Below are 26,993 nucleotides of genomic sequence, written 5' to 3'. Positions count from 1 at the left end.
AAGGTAAACAGATGTCAAGAAGACATACAAAAAAAAAAGTTCCACATCACATGTCTTAAGGAAGTGGAGGTATAGTTCAAGTGGTAGAGTGCCAGCCTTTAGTAAATAGAATAGCTAAAGACAAAAATACTGATCAGATGCTAACGTCTAGTAAAAGATGTACAGTGACAGGAATCCTGGTGGAAATGCAAACTGGTATAGCCACCTGAGGAAAAAAATTCAGTGCTTTCTTACAAAACTAAATGTATTCTAGCCATAACCATCAAGCAGTCATGTTCCCTTTTACTTAGCAGCTTTGTTCCTAACTGCCAAACTTGATCAAGGTGTCCTCTGGTGGGTGAATGGATAAATAGAGCAGTCCTACCCTTCCATGGCTTTCCTCTCCATTCCTCCACAGTTTCAGATAGCTAAAGTTCACTGGGGTCTGAAAATGCTAAGCAGAAAATTCCACAAATAAACCCACCATCCTACTCCATCCAGCCTAGAATGTGAATCACTGCTTTATCCCCTGTATCCAGCCTGTATGTGCTCATCACCCCAAGCCGCTTAAGGGCTACTCTGGTTATCAGATCAAGGGTATCACAACATTTATGTTCAAGTGCCCTTGCACAGGAGGTAAGTCATACTTCACTATGCTGATGTCATCTACCTCACTTCATCTTCTCACGCAGCCCCTGTATTACCTTACACAATCATAAGAAAAATGGCAAACAGTATAGGAATATGTTTTAAGGAATATTTTGAGAGACTGCATTCGTATAACTTTCACTGCTGAATACAGTTACAGTTGTTCTACTTTATTGTTCTATTAGGCTGTTGTTAATCTTTCACTGTAACTAATAAATTGGACTTTATGAGAGGTATACGTGCACTCTAAAAATTGCAGACCGTGGGCTGGGAATGCGGCTTAGTGGTACAGTGCTTACGCAGTATGCATGAAGCCCTGGGTTTGATTCCTCAGCATCACATAAACAGAAAAACCGGGAAGTGACGCTGTTTGACTCAAGTGGTAGAGTGGTAGCCTTGAGCAAAAAGAAGCCCAGGAATAATGCAGGCCCTGAGTTCAAGCCCCAAGACTGGCAAAAGAAAAAAAAAAGTTGCAGAATATGTAGGGTTTGGTCCTATCCCATTAAAGGTCTTAGAACTCATAGATAAGGGAAAATAACTATAAACTATGGTATATTCAGATAATGGAATATTATTCAGTACTAAAAGAGAAATGAGCTATCAAGCCAAGAGAAAGTTTGGAGGTAACTCACATGCACCATTGAGATAAGCCAATTTGAAAAGACTCCACATTCTATGATTCCAACTATATGAATATTGGAAAAGACAAAACTACAGAAAGAGTAACGTGGTTGGATCAGTGGTTGCCAGGGCTTACGAAGGTGGAGGGATGAACAGAAATGCAAATTAAAGCTATAATTAAAAAAGACAAAAGACAAAAAAAAACCCAACCTCACAATGAAATGGGGTGATCGGTCCCCTGTTGTCCCACCCTACCACAATAAGAATGGCTATGATCAAAAAGATAAACAAGAACAAATGCTGGTGAGAATGAAACAGAAACATGTTACACTTTCGAGAATATAAATCAATGAAGCCACTATGCAAAATAACTGAGGTTTTGAAAAGAATGAAACATAGCTCCTATAACCCAGTAATCTCACTTCTGGGTAGAAAGGGAAATGAAATCAACATAGTGAAAAGACAACATATTCCCATGCTCATTGTGGCATTGTTCACAACAAATAAGATACGGACTAAGTTTAAATCGCCACCAACTGAAATACAAAGAAAACGTTGCATATGTGCATGGTGGATTACTATTCAGCCATAAAAACAGGAAATCCTGTTATTTTCAACAGCATCAATGACAGGACATGCTGTCAAGTCAGGCACAGAAAGGTAACCACCACATGATCTCCTCATATGTGGAGTTTTTAAAAGCTGATTTCAGAAAAGCTGAGCAAAGAACCGTGTTTACTAGTGACTGGAGGGAAGGAGGTAGGGAAGAAGAGGAAGTAGGGAGAAAGAAGGGAGCGAGAAAAGATAGGAAGAGGGAAGAGGTAGATCAACAGGGACAATGGTAGTTTGAAGCCAAGAATTAAATTGTGCTGTTTTAGGCTACATTGGGGTGAATATAATTTAAAAAAACTAATTTGACATAGGTCAAATTAGTCAGAAGATTCTGAATGTACTCACCATAAAAAAAAGTAAACCTTTAAGGTACTGAATATGCTAATTACCGCCAGTTGATCGCCAGGCAAGGTGAATCAAAACATCACTCTGTGCTTCATGAATACATGCAAATAATGTATGTCAATCCAAAAAATTAAGTTAAGAGAAAAAGAGCCGGGCGCCAGTGGCTCATACCTGTAATTCTAGCTACTCAGGAGGCTGAGATCTAAGGATCATGGTTCAAAGCTAGCCTGAGCAAGAAAGGCCATGAGACTCTTAACTCTAACTACCAGAAAACCAGAAGTGGTGCTGTGGCTCAAGTGGTAGAGTACTTGCCTTGAGCTGAAGAGCTCAGAGACAGCACCCTGGCCCAGAGTTCAAGACCCATGACTGACTAAATTAGAGAGACAGAGAGAGAGAGACAGAGAGAGAGAGAGAGAAAATATTCTTAGGACCCTAAAACTATTCTGCATTATAGTATGATAAAAGACATAATCATATTTGTTTTTGTTAAAGCTTACAGAATGAACCCTAAAGTATAGACTTTAACTGCGTGCAGTGTTAGATGTTAACAGGAGGAGGCAAGCAGGGGTGACAATGAAGAAAGGGGTTATATAGGAAGTCTTGTGCTTTCTCCTCAGTTTTGCTGCGAATCTAAAATGGCTCTAAAATAAACAAAGTTAAGAAAGAAAGAGAGAGAAAGGGGGGAGGGAGGAAGGGAGGGAGGAAGAGAAAGTGAGTGAAAGAGTAAAGGGGAGGGGAAGGGAGCAGAGGGGTGGGGAGGGAGGGATGGGGGGAGGGGGTAGAGGAAGGGATGGGGGGAGGGGGTAGAGGGAGGGACCAAGAAAGGGAGGGAGAGAAAGAAAAGGAAGGAAGGAAGGAAGGAAGGAAGGAAGGAAGGAAGGAAGGAAGGAAGGAAGGAAGGAAGGAAGGAAGGAAGGGGTGGGGGAGTTGAGAGGGAAGGCAGGTAGACAGGAAGGCTGGCCGGGGGCTGGCTGGCCAGTTGATCAGGCACCAATGGCTCACACCTATAATCCTAGCTATACAGGAGGCTGAGATTTGAGGACTGCAGTTAAAAGCTAGCCTGGACAGGAAAGTCAATGAGATGCTTATCTGCAATTAACCACCAAAAAGCCAGAAGCAGAGTTGTGGCTCAAGTGGTAGAGCACTAGCCTTGCACACAAAAGCTCAGTGACAGTGCCCTGGCACTTAGTTCAAGATCCAGGACTGGAACCAATTTAAAAAAACAACAACCACTCATTAAAATAATTAGTTCATATTCTTCCGGGCAAAGACAGAGAAGGTAATTACTTCCTCCTCTCTCTCCCCCAACCTTACACAAACTTCCTATGCCCCTAACCTGACCCTGCTCCCCTCCAGAATTTCTGCACATCCCACCGTTCTCAAGAGTGATTTCCACTACTGACAAGATTTCTACTTTTAGGCTTTTTGACAGCCTCTACAAATCTACTACTACCCCATTTCTCTTCAGCCAACTGCATCAGGAGGGGTTCTCAACAAGTGGAAACGACTGTTGCACAATTGAGCACAGCCCGGCATGGTCTTTGAAAGCCATTTTCCTCGGAAGTAGTAAGCTGCTTCTGCGAGGCATGAACGAGGCAGCCTCGGGGTACTTTAGCAGGTTTCTCCCCAGCACTTCCTGTAAAGTATCCAGCACAGAAGAAATGAGTACTAACCACAAGGCTTTTGTGAAACGTTTTAAACAGGTGTTTTTTTGTTTAATTAATTTTGTTTTGGTGCCAGGGATAGAACCCAGGGCCTGTTGCATGGCAAGCACATGCTACATTCCCAGGCTTAAACCACCTTTCTAACCTCAGGAGTTACGGGAAAAGAGAGGGACACTGAAAGAACTGCAAGTCATCTCTCTCTCTCTCCCCTCCCCCCCTCCCTTCCTCCCGTCTCCCCTTGTTCTCTCTCTCTCAAAATATTTTTCTTCCCTAAGAAGAAAAGATGAACCACAGAATGGTGAAAAGAGGACTTTAAAAATGTATCTGCAGCCCTCAAAACAATATTTCTTAGAAAAATGATCCAATTAGTCTCTTCCAAAAGAGAATACTCTCAGGAAAGAAACACAAAGGTGCAATGCCTAAGTGCCTCCTCATATTTATATTAACAAAGACACACTGAAATGAACTCCAAGATATGGAAACATGAGGCTCTTTTTTCTTTCTTTTCTTTAGCTTTTAGTTTTTGATGATGCTGTCTTCTTCATCTTATGCGTGGTGTATTCAAGTGTACGTGATCGGAAGAGTTGGGGGAAGGGTGCAGAACTTAAAGGCAAAGGGTGAACAAGTGCAGCAGTGGAGCTACCGGACAGGACGAAAGAGAACTATGCAACTTTGTGGGTAGAAACAGAAAGGAGGGACTGGGAGGAACTGAGGGAACAGAAGAGACTGTATGAAAAGAAATACGCTCTTTACCTGACTCATATGATCCCTCTGTACATCACCTCTATAAAGTAAATTAATAAAAAAAATAGTGTCTCCTAGGTTATTCCCAGAAGTCAAGTCTTTATTGATTTTTCTAGTGAAGCAGCCAGCCGAGGGCAAGGGAGGAGAGAGAGGGGTCCTGTCACTTGGCCGCTGTGATGTGTGTTCATTACTGCTTCAAACTCTGGTGTTTGCACAGCCTTCCTGTAAGTACAGGGCTGACTACAAAGCAGTGAACTTCATCAAATGATAGGGAGGAGCATGAAAAGAGAAAATGCAGTCATAAAATTCAATGCATATCCTACAAAATTAAGAAAACTGAGGAAAGAAAGGAGGGAGTGACATTATCCAAAAAGAAATGTGCTCATTATCTGACTTATGAAATGTCAACTCCTCTGAAGACCAAAGAAAAACAGAGCAAAATCAAGGGAAGGGGGTAGGGTTGGGAGGAAAGGGGGGAATGATAAAAGGGGTGACACTGAGCAAGAGTCATTGTATTCATGTACTACTTTGTTGAATGGCATCTTCTTTGTGTAACTACTTAAAAGATATTAATTTTTAATTTTTTTTTTGTCAGTCATGGGGCTTGAACTCTGGGCTTGGGCGCTGTCCCTCAGCTCTTTAGCTCAAGGCAAGCGCTCTACCGCTTGAGCCACAGCGCCACTTCCAGTTCTCTAGTGATTTATTGGAGATAAGAGTCTCACAGACTTTCTTTGCCTGGGCTGGCTTTGAACAATGATCCTCAGATCTCAGCCTCCTGAGTAGCTAGGATTACAGGTGTGAGCCACCAGCGCCTGGCTTAATTTTTAAAATTTTTTTTTAAATTAAGAAGTAGAACAGAGATGACAGTAGTAGCCTGGTCAACAGATTGAGACAGATACTGCCAACAGGAAGAGGCCACTAAGCATTATTCCTTTAGTTACAAAATGAAAACATAGGGACTTATCCCAAATGCTGGGCCTTTCAGGCTAACTGCTGTTTCCTGGCTGTTTCTCGTATACAAATGTAGTACTTTGCTCTCCAAGCTTCCTTTAGGAGAAAATAGAATACAAGCCTCAGTGCTACTCACACACATGAAGGTACTTATCACAATGCAAGTAACCTTCCTAAGTATTCAGACTCAAATGCTGGCAAACAAAGACAGTGCATCTTTGTTCACTTTCTCTTCTCCAACAGAACTGGTGCTGAAGTAGATACTTAACTTCATGACTGATACAGACTCTAGTGAGAGGCCTGGTGTTTAACATGGTTACACAAACAATACTCCATTAAAACATTTCTTTTTAAAGTACAGGGATTGGGGTGAAAGAGAAAGAACACACAGAAGCAGAGAGAAGACCTAGCAAAACTTGCTGCAAGCGTGTGAAAGATGAGCTAAACTGGTGTCTGTATCCCAAACTGCCACAGCTTCAGGCAAGGAAGAGCCAGCTAAAAAAAAAGAGTATCTGCCCTGCAAAGAAGGAACTAGCTCTAGGTATAAGCTTCCCTAGGTTTTGGATATGATAGATCCTTTGTCTGGCTGGTCAGGCCATCTGTTGCTTTACAATATTTTTAACACATTTATGAAGTGCTAATACACTGGTCAATGCCTCTCAAGGTAGGAATTGATGTGGTTTTTCCTCAGCATGTGAACCCAGAGCTTACCCAGCTAGCCATGCCCTACCACTGAGCTACACCTCCAGCCCATCTAGCCCCAAAGAACTGTAGGGAAGTCGGCTAGGAGTTAAACTGCTGGAAAATAAATGTGCAATTGTATTTAAATCTTGCATGTTATGTACACCTAATGGTAAGAACCCAACAGAAGAATGAGGGTCAAGAAACGGGAACTCTAAATGGGAGGAGAACACTCCTATTATCTCATAGACGAAGAGGAGCTATTATATTAGGGTTGGGTTTTTTGTTGTTCTTATTTTTGTTTTGCTTTGTTTTTTGGTGTGGGTACTGGGCTTGGGCACTATCTCTTAGATTTTTTTCTGCTCCAGGCTGGCATTCTACCACTTGAGCTACACTTCCACTTCCAGCTTTTTGTGAATTAAAAGTTTCTTAAGCCAGGTGCCAGTGGCTCATGCCTGAAACCCTCGCTACTCAGGAGGCTGAGATCTGAGGATCGAGGTTCAAAGCTAGCCTCAGCAGGAAAGTCTGTGAGACCCTTATCTCCAATTAACCACCAGAAAACTGGAAGTGGCTCAAGTGGTAGAGTGCTCGCCTTGAGCTGAAGAGCTCAGGGACAGCACCCAGGCCCAGAGTTCAAGGCCCAAGATCACTACCAACGACAACAAAAATAAAGTTTCTCAAATTTATCTGTCCTGGCTGGCAGTCATCCTCAGATCTCAGCCTCCTGAGTAGCTGGGATTATAGGCTTGAATCAATGATGCCCAGCAAGAAGAAATATATTTTAAATTTCAAAAATGCTGGGTTTTGATGGCTCACTCCCGTGATCTTAATTACTCAGAAGACTAAGATCTGAGGATCGATCCAACGAGCAAGAAAAGTTCATGAGACTTTTATCTCTAATCAACCAGCAAAAAGCTGGTTCAAGTGGTAGAGTGCTAGCCTTAAACACAAAAGCTCAGGGACAGTGCCCAAGCCCCAGGATTGGCACACACACACATACATATATACATACACACACACACACACACACACACAAATTACTTTCCATGTAATAGTAACAATGTAATTGTAACCAAAATTCTTAACATTCTTATGGTTGGAAAATGACAAAAATCATAGGGTGTTTTGGTACATTCAGAGAAATAAGAATTGAACCTTGGCTGACTTCTGTGAAGCAACCAGCCAGAGGGAGAGGAGTCAATAGAACCATACCTTCCCATACAGTAATCTAAAAAGTGTCTACTACAAATTTGCTAAGACATTTCACTATCGATTTAAATAAAACAATTTAAATTAAATCTATAAGGCCATCTTATTCTGAAGCAGTAGGTATTTTTCTATCAATCAATTAAAGTTCAGGAAAAAAAGCAATTAGCTTCTTAATTATTGCTTTAAATAAGCTATTTTGGCAAGGAAACAGGAAAGAAAAAAGTAAAAAGGGATGCTGTGATCACAAAGAAAGTTGCTCCACTGGAAGAAAAACTACCAAATATGGTGGGAACACAGACCCTTTTTCCAAGTGAAGGCTACAAGCAGAAGTTCAGGCATCTACACACCAGTCTTCTACTCTCTAATCTTGACACAGCTCAAATAAACATCCCACAGGCAAAGACCCCACAGCGTTTCAGAACTAAGTATGAATTCTCGAGAGTTAACATACATACCACTAGTCATGTGAGACACTTTTGCAAGTTTCTTCATCACATTGTCCAGCCGGGACTGAGTACTCTCCAACTCATGAGAGAAATCGTCCAGCATGCTAGAGAGAGAAGCAGACAGGGAAGGGAGGTGGTAAGCAGAGCCTGGACATGAGATTCAATCAGGATCTAGGCCTCCATTTTAGCAAACATAAAAGAAGTAACACTTAACCAAACTCCTTAAGACAAGATATGTTTTTGGTTTTGAAATTCTGGATATTTTTTTAAAGTTATGCATGCTAATCATTAACATCCAAGCAGGGCCTTGGGTAATCAAATATCAAACCTATTTGTATTCCTGCAGGGAAATATGAAGAATCAAGCTGCAGTCAGTTCTAGTAGTTTTACTACATCAGCTTGCTGCAAATTAACAATATTACTCAGGTTATAGAGCTTCCTAGGTTTTAGGACTGCAGACAATACAACCAACTCAGTGGAAAGTGAGTGCTGAAGACAGACAGACTGGCTTTGCCACTTGCTTCCTTGAACAAAGCACCCTACTCATCTGTAAAGTGGGGTAATCCTACCAGCTCAACTCCCTTCATGGGGTAAGCTTTGTGAGAAAAGCAATCTATCAATTTTAACAGATTCAATAACTAGGTTTATCCTAGATAGAAAAGCCTGAATGCTACCATTCGTGTGTGTGTGTGTGTGTGTGTGTGTGTGTGTGTGTGTGTGTGTGTGTGTGTGTGTGTGTGTGTGTGTGTGTGTGTGTGTGTGTGTGTGTGTGTGTGTGTGTGTGTGTGTGCGTGCGCGCCGCCTCCTCATCTCAGAGGAGCAGTGTTTCTTTGAGCTCCGCCTCAGGCACCTTCCAGTGTTTGCTGCCTAGTACACAGCTGGGAAAGAAAACACCAAAATACTGTACTAGTATTCCAGCAGTGCTGGCTTCATAAATCACTGAACATTCCAGACTTTTCCACTTTTCAGTAGTACGTGATTACTTTGAAGCTAGAATTAACACACCAATTAGTACCAGGGTCTTACTACAAACAATGGCCTTATTCATTCTGATAGTGTCACTGTCATCTAAAAACTGCTGGTCTTGATGTGTGCCCACAAAGGACACGTGACAGCCTCACAGGATCTGGGCCCTCCAATTATTAAATAAACTCCACTCTGACAACTACATAAATAGATCTTTGTTCCTTACCTGAGTTTTCAAATTAAAATATCTTTAGTTCATCTGAGATCCTGGCAGCGTTTTAGGCCTGCAGCTGGCAGGCCTCCACAGGCAGGGCCAAACACTAGGAACAAGAGCTACCTTTGTGTGCTGGGTATGACTTTTCTTACTGAGGACAAAACAGGCATGTCACTCAACCTTAGCCAAGGACACCCACATTATAACCAAGCTCCCAAGCCCATTCTACTTTAGCACTGAACAACAACAAGACGATGCACACATAGACCACTTTATATTTTCTAGCAAGTGCATTTAAAACAAAAGGTGAAAATTAAGGTTAATATTATTTTACTAAGTTCAATATATCAAAAATACTTCAATGTAAATATAAAAATTATTAATAAGCTATCCTTTAACCTTTTATCACATCAAAATTCTGTGTGTCTGTGTGTGTGCTAGTCCTGGGGCTTGAGCTCAGGGCCTGGGTACTGTCCATCAGATTTTTTACTCAGTGTTAGTCTAGTATTCTACCACTTGAACCACACAGTCCTCTTCAGGCTTTTGTTGACTAACTGGAGAAAAGAGTGTTAGAGAATTCCCTGCCCAGATTGGCTTTGAACTAGTGATCTTCAGATCTCACCCTCTGAACAGCTAGGATTACAGGAGTGAGCCACTGGCAGGCACCCAGCCTCCATGTGCATTTTACTCCCCAGGCACACCCTAGCTCAGATTGGCCACACACTCCATTGCTCCACAGCCCTATATGACTAGTGGCAATTACACTGGTCAGCGTGATCCAACACTCATATTTTTTCCTTTCCTTTTTACATGTACATCCAGTTTAACAAATTGTCTACAAGGCTTTTCATGAAAAACCATAGCTATTTTCTGTTCCCTAGAGCATGTGCTCTTACTTATACGAAATCTTCTTTTGGTACTTGCTCTATTTTTAAAAGTACCACTTGCGACTCAGGACCCAAACTTTTATCTACATTTAACCAACTAATGTAGCGCCAATTCCCACCTCTGCATCCGTCCCATTTCCCTCTGGTATAGACTAGACCAATGTTTAGCATTGACTTTAAGAGAACAGAAGGTCTGTCCACAGGTGAGGGCACTCGTGGTGTAAAGCAGGGTTTCTTGGCTGTCTCCACTGCTGGCTCAAAATTCAGCTTTCTCTGGCCTGTCTACAATCAGTCCATCATCAGTCATCTACCTGCTTTCTAGAATCTAAGATGTTAATACTATTGTTTCTTATTCCATGATCTTTGTCCCATAGATTTTATGTCTTAAAAAAAAAATTCCTTTAGGTTTTAAAGGGAGTAGAGATAAGGGTATTGTGCTCAATTCATCCTTTTCTTTTCTTTTCTTTTTTGGCAGTCAGGACTGCCAAAAACATCAATTGTTTGAGTTCAGGGCCTTATTCTTGGCTAGGCAGACTACTGAGTCATATCCCAGCCCATTTTGTTTTATTTTTTGGTAGGGTACTAAGTTTACACCCAGCCTGGCCTATTTACACTTCCCACATAGCTAGGATGACAGGTACATACTTCCTCACCTAGCTTTTATTGGTTGAGATGGAGTCTTATGAACTTTTCACTTAGGCTGGCCTCGAACTGTGATCCTCTGTCTTCTAGCTTCCAAGCAGCTAGAATTATAGACGTAAGTCACTGCACCAAGCTCAATTCACCATTGTTAACTGCAAGTCTTTTATCCTTTCTCTATGATCTGGTTGCTTCACTTAGAGTCTATCAAGCTTATCTCAACATGAAACTTTAGGATAACTCATTTTAGACAGAAATTAAGCCTGCATGTCTGCTAAGATAGCTTCCTACCTGGTATCTTTGCCTAACTCTACTCTAGTACACAATCTCAAACCAGCCAGATGGACCTTTCCAACATCTGATCATGCCATCACCCCAAATACCACCTTTTCCTGATCTCTCATCACACCTGGAAGAAAAAGTCTTGCTTCCTTACCCATACCGACGAGGCCTTTCCAGTCTGTTCTCCATCTCCTTACTCGGACTTCTGCCTGACCCTTGGCTCCCATGCTGGACACATGAGCTTTTCTGCTCTGTGCACGTCTGTACTTTTAGGTCTTCACTGGTAATCTTTCTCCCTCCTGGTATCCATCCCATGATCATGTATGTCCTCATACAAATACTGGCTCTCACTTTCCTGGCTAGCTCCTATACTTCCTGCAGGTGTCAGTTAAACTTCCCTTTCTCAGGGAACCTGGGCTAAGTCAGAACTCTCCAGGCAGCAGCATTTCTTCTACCATCTACAGTAGTCTTCAGCTTCACTATCATGTTTCATTTCTATAATGTCTGCTCTACCCACTAAGTGGTGAATTCTATGAATGGTGGACACTGTCTATTCTAGTTCTATATCCCCAGAACTGATATAGAACACATATCCAGTAAGAATTTATAATAAATGAGTGTCTAACATTGAATCTAAGATTGGGTAGGGGAGTTTCTGAACAATACCATCATATTTTTTTCCAGGAAAAAAAAAAACTGTAAAAGAATATTGTACGGCAGCATTTAAGAATACTGCCTTGGGGCTGGGAAGGTGACTCAGTGGTAGAGTGCTTGCCTTGTATGCATGAGGCCCTGGGTTCAATTCCTCAGCACCACATAAGCGAAAAAGAAAAAAAAAGCTGGAAGTGATGCTGTGGCTCAAGTGGTAGAGCGCTAGCCTTGAGCTGAAGAGCTGAGGGACAGCGCCCAGGCCGAGTTCAGGCCCCACGACCAGACCAAAAAAAAAAAAAAGAATACTGTCTTTAGTTGGGCGCCAGTGGCTCATACCTGTGAGCCTAGGTACTTAGGAGGCTGAGATCTGAGGATCACAGTTCAAAGCCAGACCAGGCAAGAAAGTCTGTGAGATTCTTATCTCCAATTACCACTAGAAAACTGGGAGTGGTGCTGTGGCTCAAGTGGTAGAGCCTTGAGCCTTGAGCTGAGGGACAACACCCAGGCCCAGAGTTCAAGACCCACAACTGACCAAAAAAAAAAAAAAAAAAAAAGAATGCTGCCTTTATATCCAGGTACCTGTAACCCTAGCAGCTCAGAAGGCTGAGACTTGAAGGATCATGATTCCAAGCCAGTCCAGGAAGAAAATTTATGAACCCCAACTCTAAAAAGTAAAATGCTAGACAGGAAGTATGACTCAGGTGGTAGAGCACCAGCCATGAGCAAATAAGCCAAGAACAGGTTGAAAATCTTGAATTGAGGCTTCAATCCCAGCAACCAAATTAAACACACATACACACACACACACACACACACACACACACACAAACAACTTTTGCTATCATACTTCAGAGCATAAGGAAAGATAAATTTTAAAATTTCTAAGCTTTTTCATAAAGATATAATTGAAGAAAAAAGCAGAGTTCTGTTGAATGCAGCAGGAGTTACAGGATAATTCAGTTAAGGCAGCTCCTAGCATGAACTTCTCAGGTTCAATGGCTGCCCATTTTCTTTAGAGCAAAAATTGTATGATCCAGCAAGGGAGCTTGAACTCAGGACCTGGGCACTGTCCCTTAGCTTTTTCACTCAAGGCTAGCATTCTACTACTTAAGCCATAGCTCTCCTGGCTTTTCTGGTGGTTAATTGGAAGGAAGAATCTCATGGACTTTCCTGCCTGGGCTGGCTTCAAACCACAATCTTCAGATCTTATCTTCTTGAATAGCTAGGATTATAGATATGAGCCACTAGCACTCAGCACATTCTCATTCTTAATTATGCTTCAACTATTGTCTTAGAAGAGTTGCTCTCTGTTCTAGGAGGTATTAACTTTGCCTAAATCCTGTTGTGAATTTTATTCAATACATTTGCTCCTTTGAGGAGGCTGGTCTGTGTATCAGAATAAAAACTGCAGCTACACATAAAATTTGAGTTTTACTAGCCATGTAACTACTAAGAATTTCAGGGGTCTTAGGGTGCTTTTTCCCCTCAGATGTACTACAGAAAGAAGGGCATCTCAATACTCACACTGCCTGTCCCTCCAGCTCCCCTCCGATGCGCTGGGACATGTTCTTCAGCACCCCAATGCTGCCAGAGACCAGCTCCAACTGCTCATCCTGCTGTTCCACAATCAACTGGTGCCAGAGAAACGGAAATAAGCAATTAAAATCCATCTTACCTGGTTCCAAGCCCAGCACTCTAGCAGCTGCTAGTTTCTTTGCCAGCTTGGGACAATTCACATTCAAAAGCAAAGCCCAGAAATCAAAGGACCAGACCGTTGCCTCTGAGAACACACTGCTCAAATGGCTGGATTGTCAAGCTACTGATATCTCCTGCTGATCCAACTTGTGAACAGTCAGCAGGGCTTGAAACCACCAAGAGAGATTTACTCTGGTTGGCTGAGGGCCAATGAAGGAACACACAATGGCTGAAAGCACACATACAGCTGACCGGAGTCAAGGGGATGTTTGGGAAGAGGAAGCCCACTGCCAAGGTCAAGGTCTCAGTCCATAAACAGCACCACAGCTTAAACGCAGGAGAGCCTGGCAAATTTCTGGTTGTATGGGAAAATTATACACACAGGGTCTTTTTCTTCTTCTTGAAGGACAACCCAGGGGGCCCTGTGGTAATAAATTACCTCAGCGACAACTACTAGCAAATAAATGTTTATTTTTCATTGTGTTGCATCTCATTGATTTTCTATAAAAATTTTTTTTGCTTGGTTAATAGCAGACACGTTTCTGGAACTAGAACAAAAGAACAGATAACATGTATATATACATAAAGCACAGTATCTAAGGAGTTTTAACAAGCAGCTGACTTCAAATCCTCAGATGATCATTAGCTTCCTTTTACTAATATGATTTCACATTAAAAACAGCAGCACATAATACCTTCACTTCCTTCTACCCCTCAACCTCTACAAAGCCATCATATTTTTATATAACTGACCAAATTAACGATTTTCAACAAACTAAACAAGGACTCAATCTTTCTGAGAGTATCTATGTTGAAAAAAAATCAGGGCATACAAATAAGAGGTTGGAGAAAGAGAGTTTGCATTTTAAAAATGATTCTTACCCTTACCTGTCACTTTTGATGTCTGTTCTGCTTTCCCTGAGATTGTTATAATCAAATGTGTATTTTTTCTAAAGATTTAAAAACTTTTCATGTATGTAATCATACAAAATCAACTAAAGCATAAGCTCTGATCTAACCCACTGTCATTAGGCAATGAACCCCATGGCTGGAGAAGGAATGGGGGGAAGTACCCCACCCCACCTCCCATCTTTGGCCAGCTATTCTCAGGGTACCTGCTGCTGCGCTTGTTGCTCCTCGATGAAATGGGAATTGGCTAGCTGCAGTTCACGATCAAGGTGCCCATACTGATGTGTCGTTCCAGTGCTCCAGTTCTGGTTGCTACTGTCTCCCAGCAGGGCCTGTGTGAGAAGGGTCAACCAGAGACAGGGGCAACAGGCAGGTATAATCTCTGAACTGATACAAACTGTGCTCACACTTCTCATAACCTGACCAGGTTATGTGGCAGTGTAGGTTGGTACCCTGGATGATCCAACTTAAGGAATGCCAGGAAGGGCCTTTCCCAAGCCCTCCCAATGGACACCACAAATGGCTTTGTCCTCTTAAAATGCTAATGAATGTTTATACTAACCAACATTGACCTGTTTATCACTTTACAATTTAAAAAGTACACACTCCTTAGAACAGCTCTTCCTAGAAGCCTTGGACATACACCAGGGACCCAAGGGCCTAGTCAAACCAATCTGGAGTCTTACTGAAAGAAGATCCATCAAAGTTTTGAAGTTCTGGAGAGGGCAGGAATGTTCCCAGAATGGCAATGTTAATTAATAGCCCCTCAGCAAAAGGAAAAAGGGAAGGCTACAGGCTTCCCAGAGAGTTAATATAGGTCTGCTATCCCAGTCAGGTATGACTATTAAAGCCTGATCTGAAAATTGGGCCAGCCTTGAAATCCCGATCTCCACCAGGGCTCCCAGAGGCCAGAGCCGGGTTCCTAAACATAAACTCAGAAATGTCTAGCCACAAATGTCAGGTTTTTGAGTATCTTCCCATATAAGAGGCAGATAGGCATGTGAAAGCTCAGTGGTGGCAAATCATCTGAAGCAGGATCCCTCCCACCTAACTGGCCAAATGACTGCTCATGGCAGTACTGTACCAAGACAAGATTGAGAAGATACTGGTGACCGAGACTCTTTCCTTGAACAGTTTGCCCAAAATTCCACAAGATAAAGGCACAGCTTTCCTTTTTTTTTTTTATTATTATTATTTTACTATTTTTTTTAATTTAATTTAATTTTATTTGAGAACATACTGTACAGAGGGGTTACAATTACATGGGCAGGATAATGCATACGTTGTTGTTGGCAGTACTGGCGTTTGAACTCAGAGCCTCACATTTGCCAGGAAGATACTCTACCACATGAGCCACAGTCCCTACCCTTTTTAGCTTTAGTCATTTTTCTAATGGGGTTTTGTGTTTTTGCCCAAGCCTGGCCTTGGACTGCAATCCTCCTATCTACGCTCTCCCCAGAGCTGGGAGGACAGGTATGAGCCACCATGCCCAGCCCAAGCATATTTATCCCTGGTACATTTAAAAGCCTGACCAACTTAGTTGGTCTCTGTCTGAAGAATGCATCAACAGCTCCATTCCCCTCTTCCATACTGACACTGACATGACTTTTTAGAGGTGAACTCCCATCTATTGTCCAGATTCCAGGAGCTAGGAGTAGAAAGCTCAGGATGCAGAGTATCAAGTTCTTAGGTTATTATCAGGAGAGTTCCTCATACATTCAGTTCTCAGAAGTTCTTTTTTGCTCAGTTGGTCATGGGGCTTGAACTCAGGGCCTGGGCACTGTCCTTGCACTTTTTCAAGGCTACTGCTCTACCACTTTGAGCACAGCATCACTTCCGGTTTTCTGGTGGTTCATTGGAGGTAAGTTTCACAGACTTTCCTGCTCGGGCTGGTTCTGCACCATAATCCTCAGATCTCAGCCTTCTATGTAGCGAGGATTACAGGCGTGAGCCACTGGTGCCCAGAAGTTCCCCAGTGCCCAGCCCTGTCAAAAGGCTGGATGGGACTATCTCTTGGGAAAAACAGGATGGCTCTGCCCTGATTCAGCCTTGGTTTGTGAAAAGAACCTGCTCATTCTGATTCCAAACTCTTAAGGACTTCATGGAGAACATACGGACCTCGTGATACTTTCTTCAGGGCCAAAATGAAGGTAGAGTTAGGCTGCTGGCAGAAAATGGGGCTCCTTCAGTCTATGTGCTCCCATATCGGCCAGGGTGTACACTTACGGGGGACGTGCATCAGTTATGCTTTTAGAATCACCTAGATTTTACAGTGAAATTGCTTAGAAGTTATCAGTCTGACTCCAAGAATCTGTCACAATGGGAGAGAGGATACTGAGTGCCAGACTAACAGCACCTGGGACCTGGCACTAAGGCAACTTTGCCTACTAGAGTATCTAGAGAACCCTTGAAGACTTGAGGCTCTATGATATTTCCTTCATGGCCTAAAATGAGATTCTAAGCTCAACTTAGAAAGACAATGTATATACTTATTTTCTTTGTTACCTTAATTACACTACCTAGAGAATAAAGCATCCATATTATTAGTAGCAGAGGACAAATGTTACCAGGTACCTCACTTTCACAACTGCTTCAGCTGTCAAATGTGAACAAAGAAACTCCAAAGCAGCCAGTTACGGCCACAGAGGATAAGCTAGCCAATGGCTTTTCCTAGCTGCACTGTTAAATAAATAAATACATAAATAAATAAATGCAAAAGAGATAGAAGAAGACTGTTACCTCCAATTGACCACTCAAAAACTGCAAGTGGAGCTTCAGTTAAAGTAGTAGAGCACTAGCCTTGAACAAAATCACTCAGGGACAGTGTCCAGGCCCTGAGTTCAAGCCCCATGACCAAAAGAAGAAAAATAAAAGCCCAAAGGACAGTGTCCAGGCCCTGGGTCTCATGACCCAGCAAAATGGTCAGCATTTAAAAATTCCAAATATCTATGTATTTTCTTGGACAGATACTTATATTCTGGGCCTGACATGTAGTGCATGCCCAAAATCAAAGCTGAGGCAGGAATATGACCACTTCAAGACCAGCCTGGGACATAGAAATACTGAGACAGACAGAAATAAAGACAGACAGACAGACAGACAGAAAGACAGACAGCAGAAAGAAAGTAGAAAAGAGGAAGTGGTGCTGTGGTTCAAGTGGTAGAGAGCTCACCTTGAGCTGAAGAGCTGAGGGACAGCGCTCAAGCCCAGAGTTCAAGCCCCACGACCGACCAAAAAAAAAGAACAGAAAGGAAAGAAAGAGCCAGAAAGAAAGACAGAAAGAAAGAGGGAGGAGGGAGAAATAGAAAGAGAGAAAAAGAAAGCAAAAGAGAGAAAGAGAAAAGAAGGAAGGGAAGGAGGGAGAAAGGAAGGGAGATTGGTTTGACAGATACTGATGTTTCCTCACCTGTCTATTTTTCCTTTCAGTTAATGCCTGCACAGATGAAGTTGACATCTGATCCTTCATGTCCTAACAGACAAACAGAAGACCAGAAAATAAATTTAAAATATCCATAAAAGAAAATCATGGCTAATATTCCATACAATAGCAAAATATTCATAATTTGTTATTTTCTTCTTTTAAACAAAAATAATTTCTAGAGGTATCAAGAATAGTTGTATAGGAACAAATAGATCTATTACTTAATCTGAAGCAAACACTTTTTTTTTGAGTTCAAAATGTTTTATTCCATAGTTTTTTCTTCCATATATATTTAGCAAACACTTTCTATTAGCTATTTAGCTTCTTATATTTAATCACAACCTGATATACTAGAAAATGATTTAAAGTACATGCTAATTCCAATACAATTTTGTTTTCTGAAAAAAAAAAAAAAAAAAAAACACAAGGTGTCAAGGTACTTTGCACCATTTTGTTGGCAAGAAACTCCCTCCAAGACCCATGACAAGTGAATACAAAGTCAGAAAGTATGGTGGCTTTTATAATTCCTTGTGCAGTAAATCTGAATAGTAACCACCCTGCTTCAACTTTAAAGTATTCAATCACTCAGTCAGCAAAAACTTCCTGTATCTATTATATGCCAGGCACACAGCAGTGAATGATACTGTGTAGCACCAGTCCCCTTAGAGCCCACATGATGATTTTCTGGGTCAGACACCTGAGGGGCTGTTAAAAATGCCACTTTCAGCCAGGCACTGGTGGCTTACGCCTGTCATCTTAGCTACTCAAGAGGCTGAGATCTGGAGATCATTATTTCAAAGCCAGCCTGGGCAGGGACATCTGTGAGACTCTTATCTCCAATTAACCACCAGAAAATGGTAGTGGCACTGTGGCTCAAGTGATAGAGCACTTGCCTTGAGCTGAAGAGTTCAGGGACAGTGCCCCAGGCCCAGAGTTCAAGCCCCACAACTAACAACAAAAAAGCACTTTCTAGGTCTTAATCACACATCTACGAGTGACTGTGTGTGTGTGTGTGTGTGTGTGTGTGTGTGTGTGTGTGTGTGTGTGTAGGCCTTACTCACACATCTACAAGTGTGTGTGTGTGTCACTTTGACCATGCTCAAAATTAGCACTATACCACTTGAGCCACAGCTCTACTTCTGACTTTTTGGTGGTTAGAAATAAGAATCTCGGGCTGGGAAGGTGGCTCAGTGGTAGAGTGCTTGCCTTGCATGCCTGAGGCCCTGGGTTTGATTCCTCAGCACCACATAAGCAAAAAGAAAAAAAGCCAGAAGTGGCGCTGTGGCTCAAGTGGTAGGGCACTAGCCTTGAGCTGAAGAGCTGAGGGACAGTGCTCAGGCCCAGAGTTCAGGCCCCACAACCGGACCCCCCCCCCCCAAAAAAAAAGAATCTCATGAACTTTCCTGCCCTGGTGTTGAACCACAATCCTTATATCTCAGCTTCCTGAGTGTTAGGATGACAGATGTTAGCTGTGGGCACCGAGCCTAGGTCCAACTTTTTATGATGCACTTTAACAAATCCTTTTTGTATGTCTTAAAAACTTGAGAACCTCTCATTTACACAAATCTAGAAACCTCAATATGGCTGTAGCCACCATATCTATGGACTGCCACTGTTATTTATCTATTAGAGTTTAAGATAAACATTTCAATATTCCATAAACTTTACTTAGTTAATATCTACCAATAACTACATAGCACCATATCTGAAAAGTTCCCTACTATATGCTTTTAAATGCACTTGATGCATTTCATAAATCTTTCTAAAAAATAAAACCATGCTAGGCGCCAGTGGCTCACGCCTGTAATCCTAGCTACTCAGGAGGCTGAGATCTGAGGATCAAGTGGTAGAGCAGTAGCCTTGAGCTGAAGAGCTGAGGGACAGTGCCCAGGCCAGAGTTCAAGCCTCATGACAGAAAATAAATAAATAAATAAATAAGCCACAAAACAATAAGCATGCTACTTTCAAAAGTATACAGAAAAAATTAGTATCTTAGCCTTCAAACATCATAAGCAGAATGTGTTTTTGTGGTTGGAAGTTGGATGGTGAGGGCAAAAGTAATGACTGAAATGGAGCTCAGAGAGGCCTGGGGATAGGGGTGGCATCTGGTCATGCCCTATGATGCTTCTGGGAGTTGCTCAGGTGAGTGTATCCAGTTAATAAATTATTGAAGCTGTGTATTTAGGATACATGAATTTTTATGTATTGTTATACTTCAATAAAAAAATTTTTTAATACTAATGCTTCCAAATAATAATTAGATGGTAAATGGACTAAATCTTCAAAAATAAATTTTGCAAAAGTAGAACTAACAGAGATTTTTCCTATCAGACCAGGGAAGATAGACTTGGTGAAAATATTAATAAATATAGAGTCTAGTCAGTGCTGGTGGCTCATACCTGGTTACTCAGGAAGTGAAGATCAAGAGGAATGAGACTTGAGGCCAGCACAGAAAATAAACAAAAATTGTGAGACTCCTCCTCAGGAGAAAAAAAGCTACAAGTGATACATGCCTGTTATCCCAGCTACTTCAGGAAACAAAAACAGAAGGATCATAGTCCAAGGTGACCTGGACAAAGCAAAACCCAATGTCAAAACTAACCAGAATGAAAAAGAGTAGGAGGAATGGATCAAGAAGGGCCTGCTTGCCAAGCATAAGCCCTGAGTTCTAGTAGTGCCAAAAAACAAACAAAACAAAATATATATAATCTGCCGGGCACCGGTGGCTCACACCTGTAACCTAGCTACTCAGGAGGCTGAGATCTGAGGATCACGGTTCAAAGCCAGCCCAGACAGGAAAATTCCGTGAGCCTCTTATCTCCAATAAACCGCAAGAAAACTAGAAGTGGTGCTCTGGCTCAAGCAATAGAGCCCTACCCTTGAGCTGAAGAATGCAGGGACAGCTCCCAGGCCCAGAGTTCAAGCCCCATGACCAAAATAAATAAATAAATATATATATATATATATATATATATCAGATTATATTTATATATATATATATATATATATATATAATCTGATGTTCTATTTATAAAAATAAATCCTTTTATAATATACTCTGAAATTAATCAATATTTAAAACAAGTATTCTAATTGGATACTTAGAAAAATCTAGATTATACTCAAAGTATAAGCTAGATTTTTTTTTGGGGGGGGGGGGGGGGGCGGTCAGGTCGTGGGGCCTGAACTCTGGGCCTGGGCACTGTCCTTCAGCTCTTCAGCTCAAGGCTAGCATTCTACCACTTGAGCCACAGCGACACTTCCGGATTTTTTCTTTTTGCTTATGTGGTGCTCAGGAATCAAACCCAGGGCCTCAGGCATGCAAGGCAAGCACTCCACCACTAAGCCACCTTCCCAGCCCCTAGATTTTTTTAATTAAATATTTATTTATTATTTATTTATGGTACAGGGGATTGCACTCTTGGTTGGCTTTTTTGCTCCTGTCTGGCACTCTTAACACTTGGGCTACACTCAAGATTTCTGCTGGTTAATTGGAGATAATAAACTCTAAACTCATATTTCAGCCTCCTAAATCAGGATTATAGCCATGAGCCACTGGTACCTAAAGTACAGTTTTTGACTGCTAGGTCAATAACTAAATCATAGCAAAGCCAGACTACAGAAGCCATCAGGGTCAGTCATATACTCTTTCACGTAAAAGATCTGGGTTCAAGACTTCACAACGTTTTTTTAATATCAGTGTTAAGACGGACAAAATTACCCCATTTCTCTACTACTTCTACACATTTGGGTAATATATCACAGAAGCACTGTGGCAATTAAGAGATAGTATATGAAGTGTGATTAACAGCAGTCAACAACACAGTAACCGGGCAAGTCAATATTACCATCATATGGAAGTATACAATTATAACAAAGGACCATTTAAAGCTGTCAGACCCAGGAACAGACACAACAACCAACTATAGCTACTGAGCACTTAGAACAGGGTCAGTACAATCAAGGAACTGAATCCATTTATTTTAATTAACTGAAACATGTTCACTTACTAGAAAAATTTTCAAGTGTAGCTGAGAAAACTGAGTTTATAAGTTTACTTTTTCAGTTGTTTTATGAATTCTAAATATAAGTCAAATATTTCCAGTGAAAAATTCACATCTGAATTGAGATGCACTTAAATGTAAAATACTCAGACTTTAAATTCATTTTTGGTTTTTTTTCCCCTGAATGCTAGTGTTTGAAATCAGGACTTTCGTGTTTGCTAGGCTAGTATTATACTACTTGAGCCACATCTCCAGCCCTAGAATTTTATTTATTTATTTATTGGTTGTGGGGCTTAAACTAGGCATAGGTGCTGAGCTCTTTTGCACAAGGCTAATTAATGTTCTGTCACTCTGAGCCACAGTGCCATTTCTGGTTTTCTGGTGGTTAATTGGAGATAAGAGTCTCAAGGACTTTCTTGCCTGGGCTGGCTTTGAACTGCGATCCTCAGACCTCAGCCCCCTTAGTAGCTAGATGTGAGCCATGGCACCTGGCTCCTAGAATTCTCAGTACAAAAGGCCAAAACAAGATTTAGCTTCTCATAAATATTTATTATGTTGTCTGCATGTTCAGATAATCGTCTGGATATATTAGGCTCAATAATCTATATTTGATTCACTTATTTCTATTTTTTTTAATGTGGATACCAGAAAATTTTACAAAACACAATGGTTCACATATCTTTCTACTAGACAGTGTGGCATATATATACACATATATGCATAGATATAAGACAGTGTCCAAAGTACAATTTTTATTTTTGAGATGGGGCCTCACTACATAGCCAAGAATGGCCTGAAGCTCAGCCTCCTCCTATCTCAGCCTCCCACACAATTTACCATCTGCATTTTCACAGAAAAAAAAATTACAGAATATCATGTCACTTCTTTTTTTAAGAATTGATGTTATTTCAATGTCCACAAAATGATTAGAAAAATACTGACGATTATATCTAGGGAGCAAATTACAGAATGGAGGGATATCTTTCAAACACAATTATTAGCATTTTTTAAAATAGTAAGTATAAATTATTTTTACTTAAAAAAATTTTAAGACATGTAATTGAAAAACAGTAAGATCACAACTTCAAAATGTTCCACGCATATAATCCTAGCTACTCAGGAGGCTGAGACCTAGAGGATGACAGTTTAAAGCTAACCTAGGCAGAAAACTCAATACACCATCTCCAAAATAACCAGCAAAAAGCAGAGCTAGAGCACTTGCTCAAGTGGCAAATCCCTGAGTTCAAGATCCCATATCAGAATAAAAGAAAATATAAAGGTGGCCTGCAGATGTAGCTCCAGAGTAGCCTGATTGTCTAGCACGCCCTGATTGTACTGATAGGAAAATGACTCAAAAAATTACAACAAAGATTTTAATGCTATTCTCCAATCTCAGATCTTAAGATCTTGCTTAATAAAAACTATGGAGAGTGCGTGGAGCACTGGTAGTCATGTCATGGGCAGTCGGCATGAGGCCCCAGCTGCAGGTAGAGGAGCTTCAGGAGCTATGGCTTTTACTTCCAGGATGACCTTTTATCTATGTAGGTTAAAATCACAGACACTCCACAGAAGCTCACCTTCCTTACTGGGATATGAAATTTTAAGCTGTTACTAAACCATTTTAAAACATTGTAACCATCTATTATGCCAAAAACCTAATTACTTATCCTCTTCCCAACACATGAAGTTTAAAACCAGCAATCAAGAAGCAGTTAGTCCCAATAAAATATGGTTCATGTGCAAAAGAACAATAAATGCCCGTTTCCATCTCATAGTCTTCCAGGCTGAACAAATGAGACATCATAAATCCCAGGGTTTCCTACTCAGAGGCCTCACATTCCATTATCAGAGAACACATCAGATATCTTATCCACACTAGCTATCTTAACCAATGCTATAGTTTGACTTGTATATTAAAACTTATTGAGCCGGACGCGGGTGGCTCACACCTATAATCCTAGCTACTCAGGAGGCTGAGATCTGAGGATTGTGGTTCGAAGCCAAGTAGGGCAGAAAAGTCCCCATGAGACTCTTATCTCCAATTAACCACTCCAAAACCAGAAGTGGCACTGTGACTCAAGTCGTAGAGCAATAGCTTTGAGCACAAAGAGACTCGGGGACAGCACCCAGGCCTTGAGTTTAAGCCCCACAACCGACAAAAAAAAAAAATTTGAATATTAAATGAGAACCAACTGACAACAGTAACAAGAATTTTTATTTTATTTTTTTTTTTTGGGGGGGGGGTCTAGTAGTGGGGCCTGAACTCTGGGCCTGGGCACTGTCCCTCAGCTCTTCAGCTCAAGGCTAGCGCTCTACCACTTGAGCCACAGCGCTACTCCCGGCTTTTTTCTTTTTGCTTATGTGGTGCTGAGGAATCGAACCCAGGGCCTCGAGCATGCAAGGCAAGCGCTCTACCACTGAGCCACCTTCCCAGCCCCAGTAACAAGAATTTTTATAAACCTGTAATCTGAATTTGGTATTGTCTTACTTTCCACATCTGCTAACTTCCTGACCTTTCTTATCAATCTCCTCCATCTAGAACCTAGAGGTACCTATACAAACACTGTTCAGCTGAATAAAGCAACACTGCAATCAATATATTTTCTTCTTTTCATTTTTAATTGTTAGCATCACTGCTACTTTCTTCTATTACACTTTCAATTAAAATTTATTTAAGTCAAAGCAGAAGAGCTGTCAAATACTATTACCTCACAACTGGCCAGTAGTGGCCAATCTACAGCAAAATTTTGATGTACTGACGAGTTAAAATAATCCTTTGAATGTACTTTTTTTTTACAATAATAAGACAAGAATATTTTTATATAACTAATATTTAGTAAGTGATATGAGATCATATTATGGCTTAATATCCTTTCAAAAAAACCTTTCTTTTCAAAAGCAAGGTTTTCTAAGAAACTATATGGAACCTTCCACATTATATCAGATGCTTTTTTGTTATTTTTTCCATTTTTGAAATTCTAGATCCAAACTGCATGGCCCATTTTGGCAGAATAGTGGAGGATGTAAGACCAAGTTCCACAGCTGCAAGACATAGAAGTAATTTTTCACCAATTCCAAATTTGCCTTTTCCCAAACTGGTAGGGAATTTAGGAAAAAGAGACAACATTTTCATCCAGAAAAGGAAATCTTGCTTCTCTGTCATGAAAACCAATAACTGTCATTACGACCAAGATTCTAGAAGAAATTCAACCCAGTTCCATTGCTATTTCCTTATTATGAATGTACTTTTGAAATCTTTCCAGGCCAGGCATTAGTGACCTGTAATCCTAGCTACTCAGGAGACTGAGTTCTAAGGATTGTGTTGCAAAGGCAGCCTGGGCAGGAAAGTGTGAGAATCTTATCACCAATTAACCACTCAAAAGCCAGAAGCAGAGCTGTGGATCAAGTGGTACAGTGATAGCCTTGAGCACAAAAGTACAGTAACAGCACCTAACCCCTGAATTCAAGCCTAGAACTGGCATCAAAAAAGAAAGAAAAAGAGTATTTGCTTAGCCTGCAAGCCACCACTAAATATTACAATTGACGGTAGCATCTTTCTGAAAACGTATTACAAAAAAGGAAGGAAAGAAAATTATATTCATCAAAAACAACCAGGGAGTTAGGTCATTATACAAAAGATGTCATCTAACAACAGGGTCTACTAGAACAGCATTTTGAACTGGCTAGATATTAGTAGACTCCAATCTAAACACTTACTTCCTAGATGGGAGTACCGTAAGTCAGAAAGATTTCTACCATGTGGTTTTAGTTATAAACAATTTAGGCATAAGTATACAGAAATGCAACTATTGAATTAAACAGAAACAATATATAAAGTTCAATGATAACCTAGCATTTCAAATACTTTCAAGAGGAAATCACATGACAGAAAGTCTTTGGCAAATACACACCAAGGTTCCTGCCATATGTTAGCACTGGTCTGATCCCAAGTCTTTTTATTCAAAGAGGCTGCTCTCTAGTACATATGTTAAAGACATCTGGTTCTCTTACATCTAGTTACGCTAATAGCTTGGCCATATAGTTTCAAAATACAAAACATCTTAATGATGCAAGATTATGTTTAAACCATACTCTCGTAGATTTTTTAATAACTGATGTATTTTTAAAAATTAGGGACTAAAAATTTAGTCAACTACGTTTTGTGCATATGTTGGGTTTTTTCCCCACACTGATAGATGCTTGTTCTGGATAAATCCTGAGAGGCTGCCAAGTTGTATATGACAGTGTCAATAACATAGGCTACAAGAGTCCAGAAGCAACTCAGATGGTAGAAGAGACTACTATCCAAACCAAGGGGGGGGGGGGGGGGGTTGCAATGTTCAGAACACAAGTGATTACCCATCCATCAAATGTCTTCTACAACAGAATTCTTCCATTTGTCCAGAAACAAAGCATACCAAGGAAAAGAACTTACTAGTTTAAGAAATCAGAGACATGAACAAGTAGATCATATATTACAACAAGCTTTCCATAGCCAGTAGTTTATTGTTTTATTTTTTTCTCTAATAAGCCATACAATACTAAAAACATTCTTTTTGTTTTCTCAATCAGAGAAGTTGTTTGTGGGAAACTGACATTGAATTCATACTAAAACATGGCCTGAGACTTGACCTACTAGTTTACAATTACAGGAAAGAGTTCTAAGAAATTTGGCCTTTTCTTACACAGGTAACACAGTAAGTAAGATCATATTTCTTACCCTGACGATTTGTCGAGTACTTGTAATGAAGGCTTTTCTTATACTCAATTCAGATGCATCAAGGTTGAATTTTCTAGGATTTGCTTCAACTATGCGTGAGTCAAAAGTCAAGGCTCAGCAATTCCACAATCAAAAGCCTAACAACATATAGTTAAACTAAAGAATGTTTTACATGCCATCAGTAAAAGCTGACCCAAACTTTTTGAAAGCAAAGACAATTTGACCCTAAACATTCCCAAACTTTCTCTGCCCATAACAATGTGAAGACTCCTTCACTCCAAGACAAGTGAGATGGTCTTTCCAGTTAAGAAAGAGCTTCTGCTATGGTATTCTATAATGGCACACACCTGTAATTCCAGTACTTCAGATGCAGAGGAGGGAAGCAAGTTACAGGCTAGCCTGAGCTACGGGACAAGACCCTTTCTCAAAAAATAAAGGGTGGCCAGGCACCAGCGGCTCATACCTGTAAACTCAGCTAGTCAGGAGGCTGAAATATGAGGACTGCAGTTCAAAGATAGCCCAGGCAGAACAGAAAAGTCCCCACGAGACTCTTTTTTATTTTTATTTTTTATTTTTGTCAGTCATGGGGCTTGAATTCTGGGCCTGGGCTCAGCTCTTCAGCTCACGGCTAGCGCTCTACCACTTGAGCCACTTCCAGTTTTCTGTTGGTTTACTGGAGGTAAGAAACTCATGGACTTTCCTGCC

At 40.9% G+C, this 26,993-nt stretch overlaps 1 protein-coding gene across 2 annotated transcripts in view; it reads right to left on the bottom strand.

Annotated features, from left to right (window-relative positions):
• The window catches only part of Stx6 (syntaxin 6), a 50,741-nt gene that overhangs the window by 9,042 nt on the left and 14,706 nt on the right, over positions 1-26,993 (bottom strand). For both annotated transcript variants that reach the window (XM_042674401.1, XM_042674402.1), the window contains exons 3-7: positions 26,289-26,383; positions 17,550-17,612; positions 14,350-14,475; positions 13,064-13,170; positions 7,910-8,004 (exon numbers count right to left, since the gene is read on the bottom strand). In XM_042674401.1, the coding sequence (XP_042530335.1) occupies positions 7,910-8,004; positions 13,064-13,170; positions 14,350-14,475; positions 17,550-17,612; positions 26,289-26,383 (486 nt within the window). The remainder of the gene's footprint in view (positions 1-7,909; positions 8,005-13,063; positions 13,171-14,349; positions 14,476-17,549; positions 17,613-26,288; positions 26,384-26,993) is intronic.

The sequence above is a fragment of the Dipodomys spectabilis genome, unplaced genomic scaffold, assembly GCF_019054845.1.
Source record: "Dipodomys spectabilis isolate Male_0828 unplaced genomic scaffold, ASM1905484v1 ptg000019l, whole genome shotgun sequence".
In the NCBI taxonomy this organism is placed as follows: Eukaryota; Metazoa; Chordata; class Mammalia; order Rodentia; family Heteromyidae; genus Dipodomys; species Dipodomys spectabilis.
This window is presented reverse-complemented; position numbering and strand designations above follow the sequence as displayed.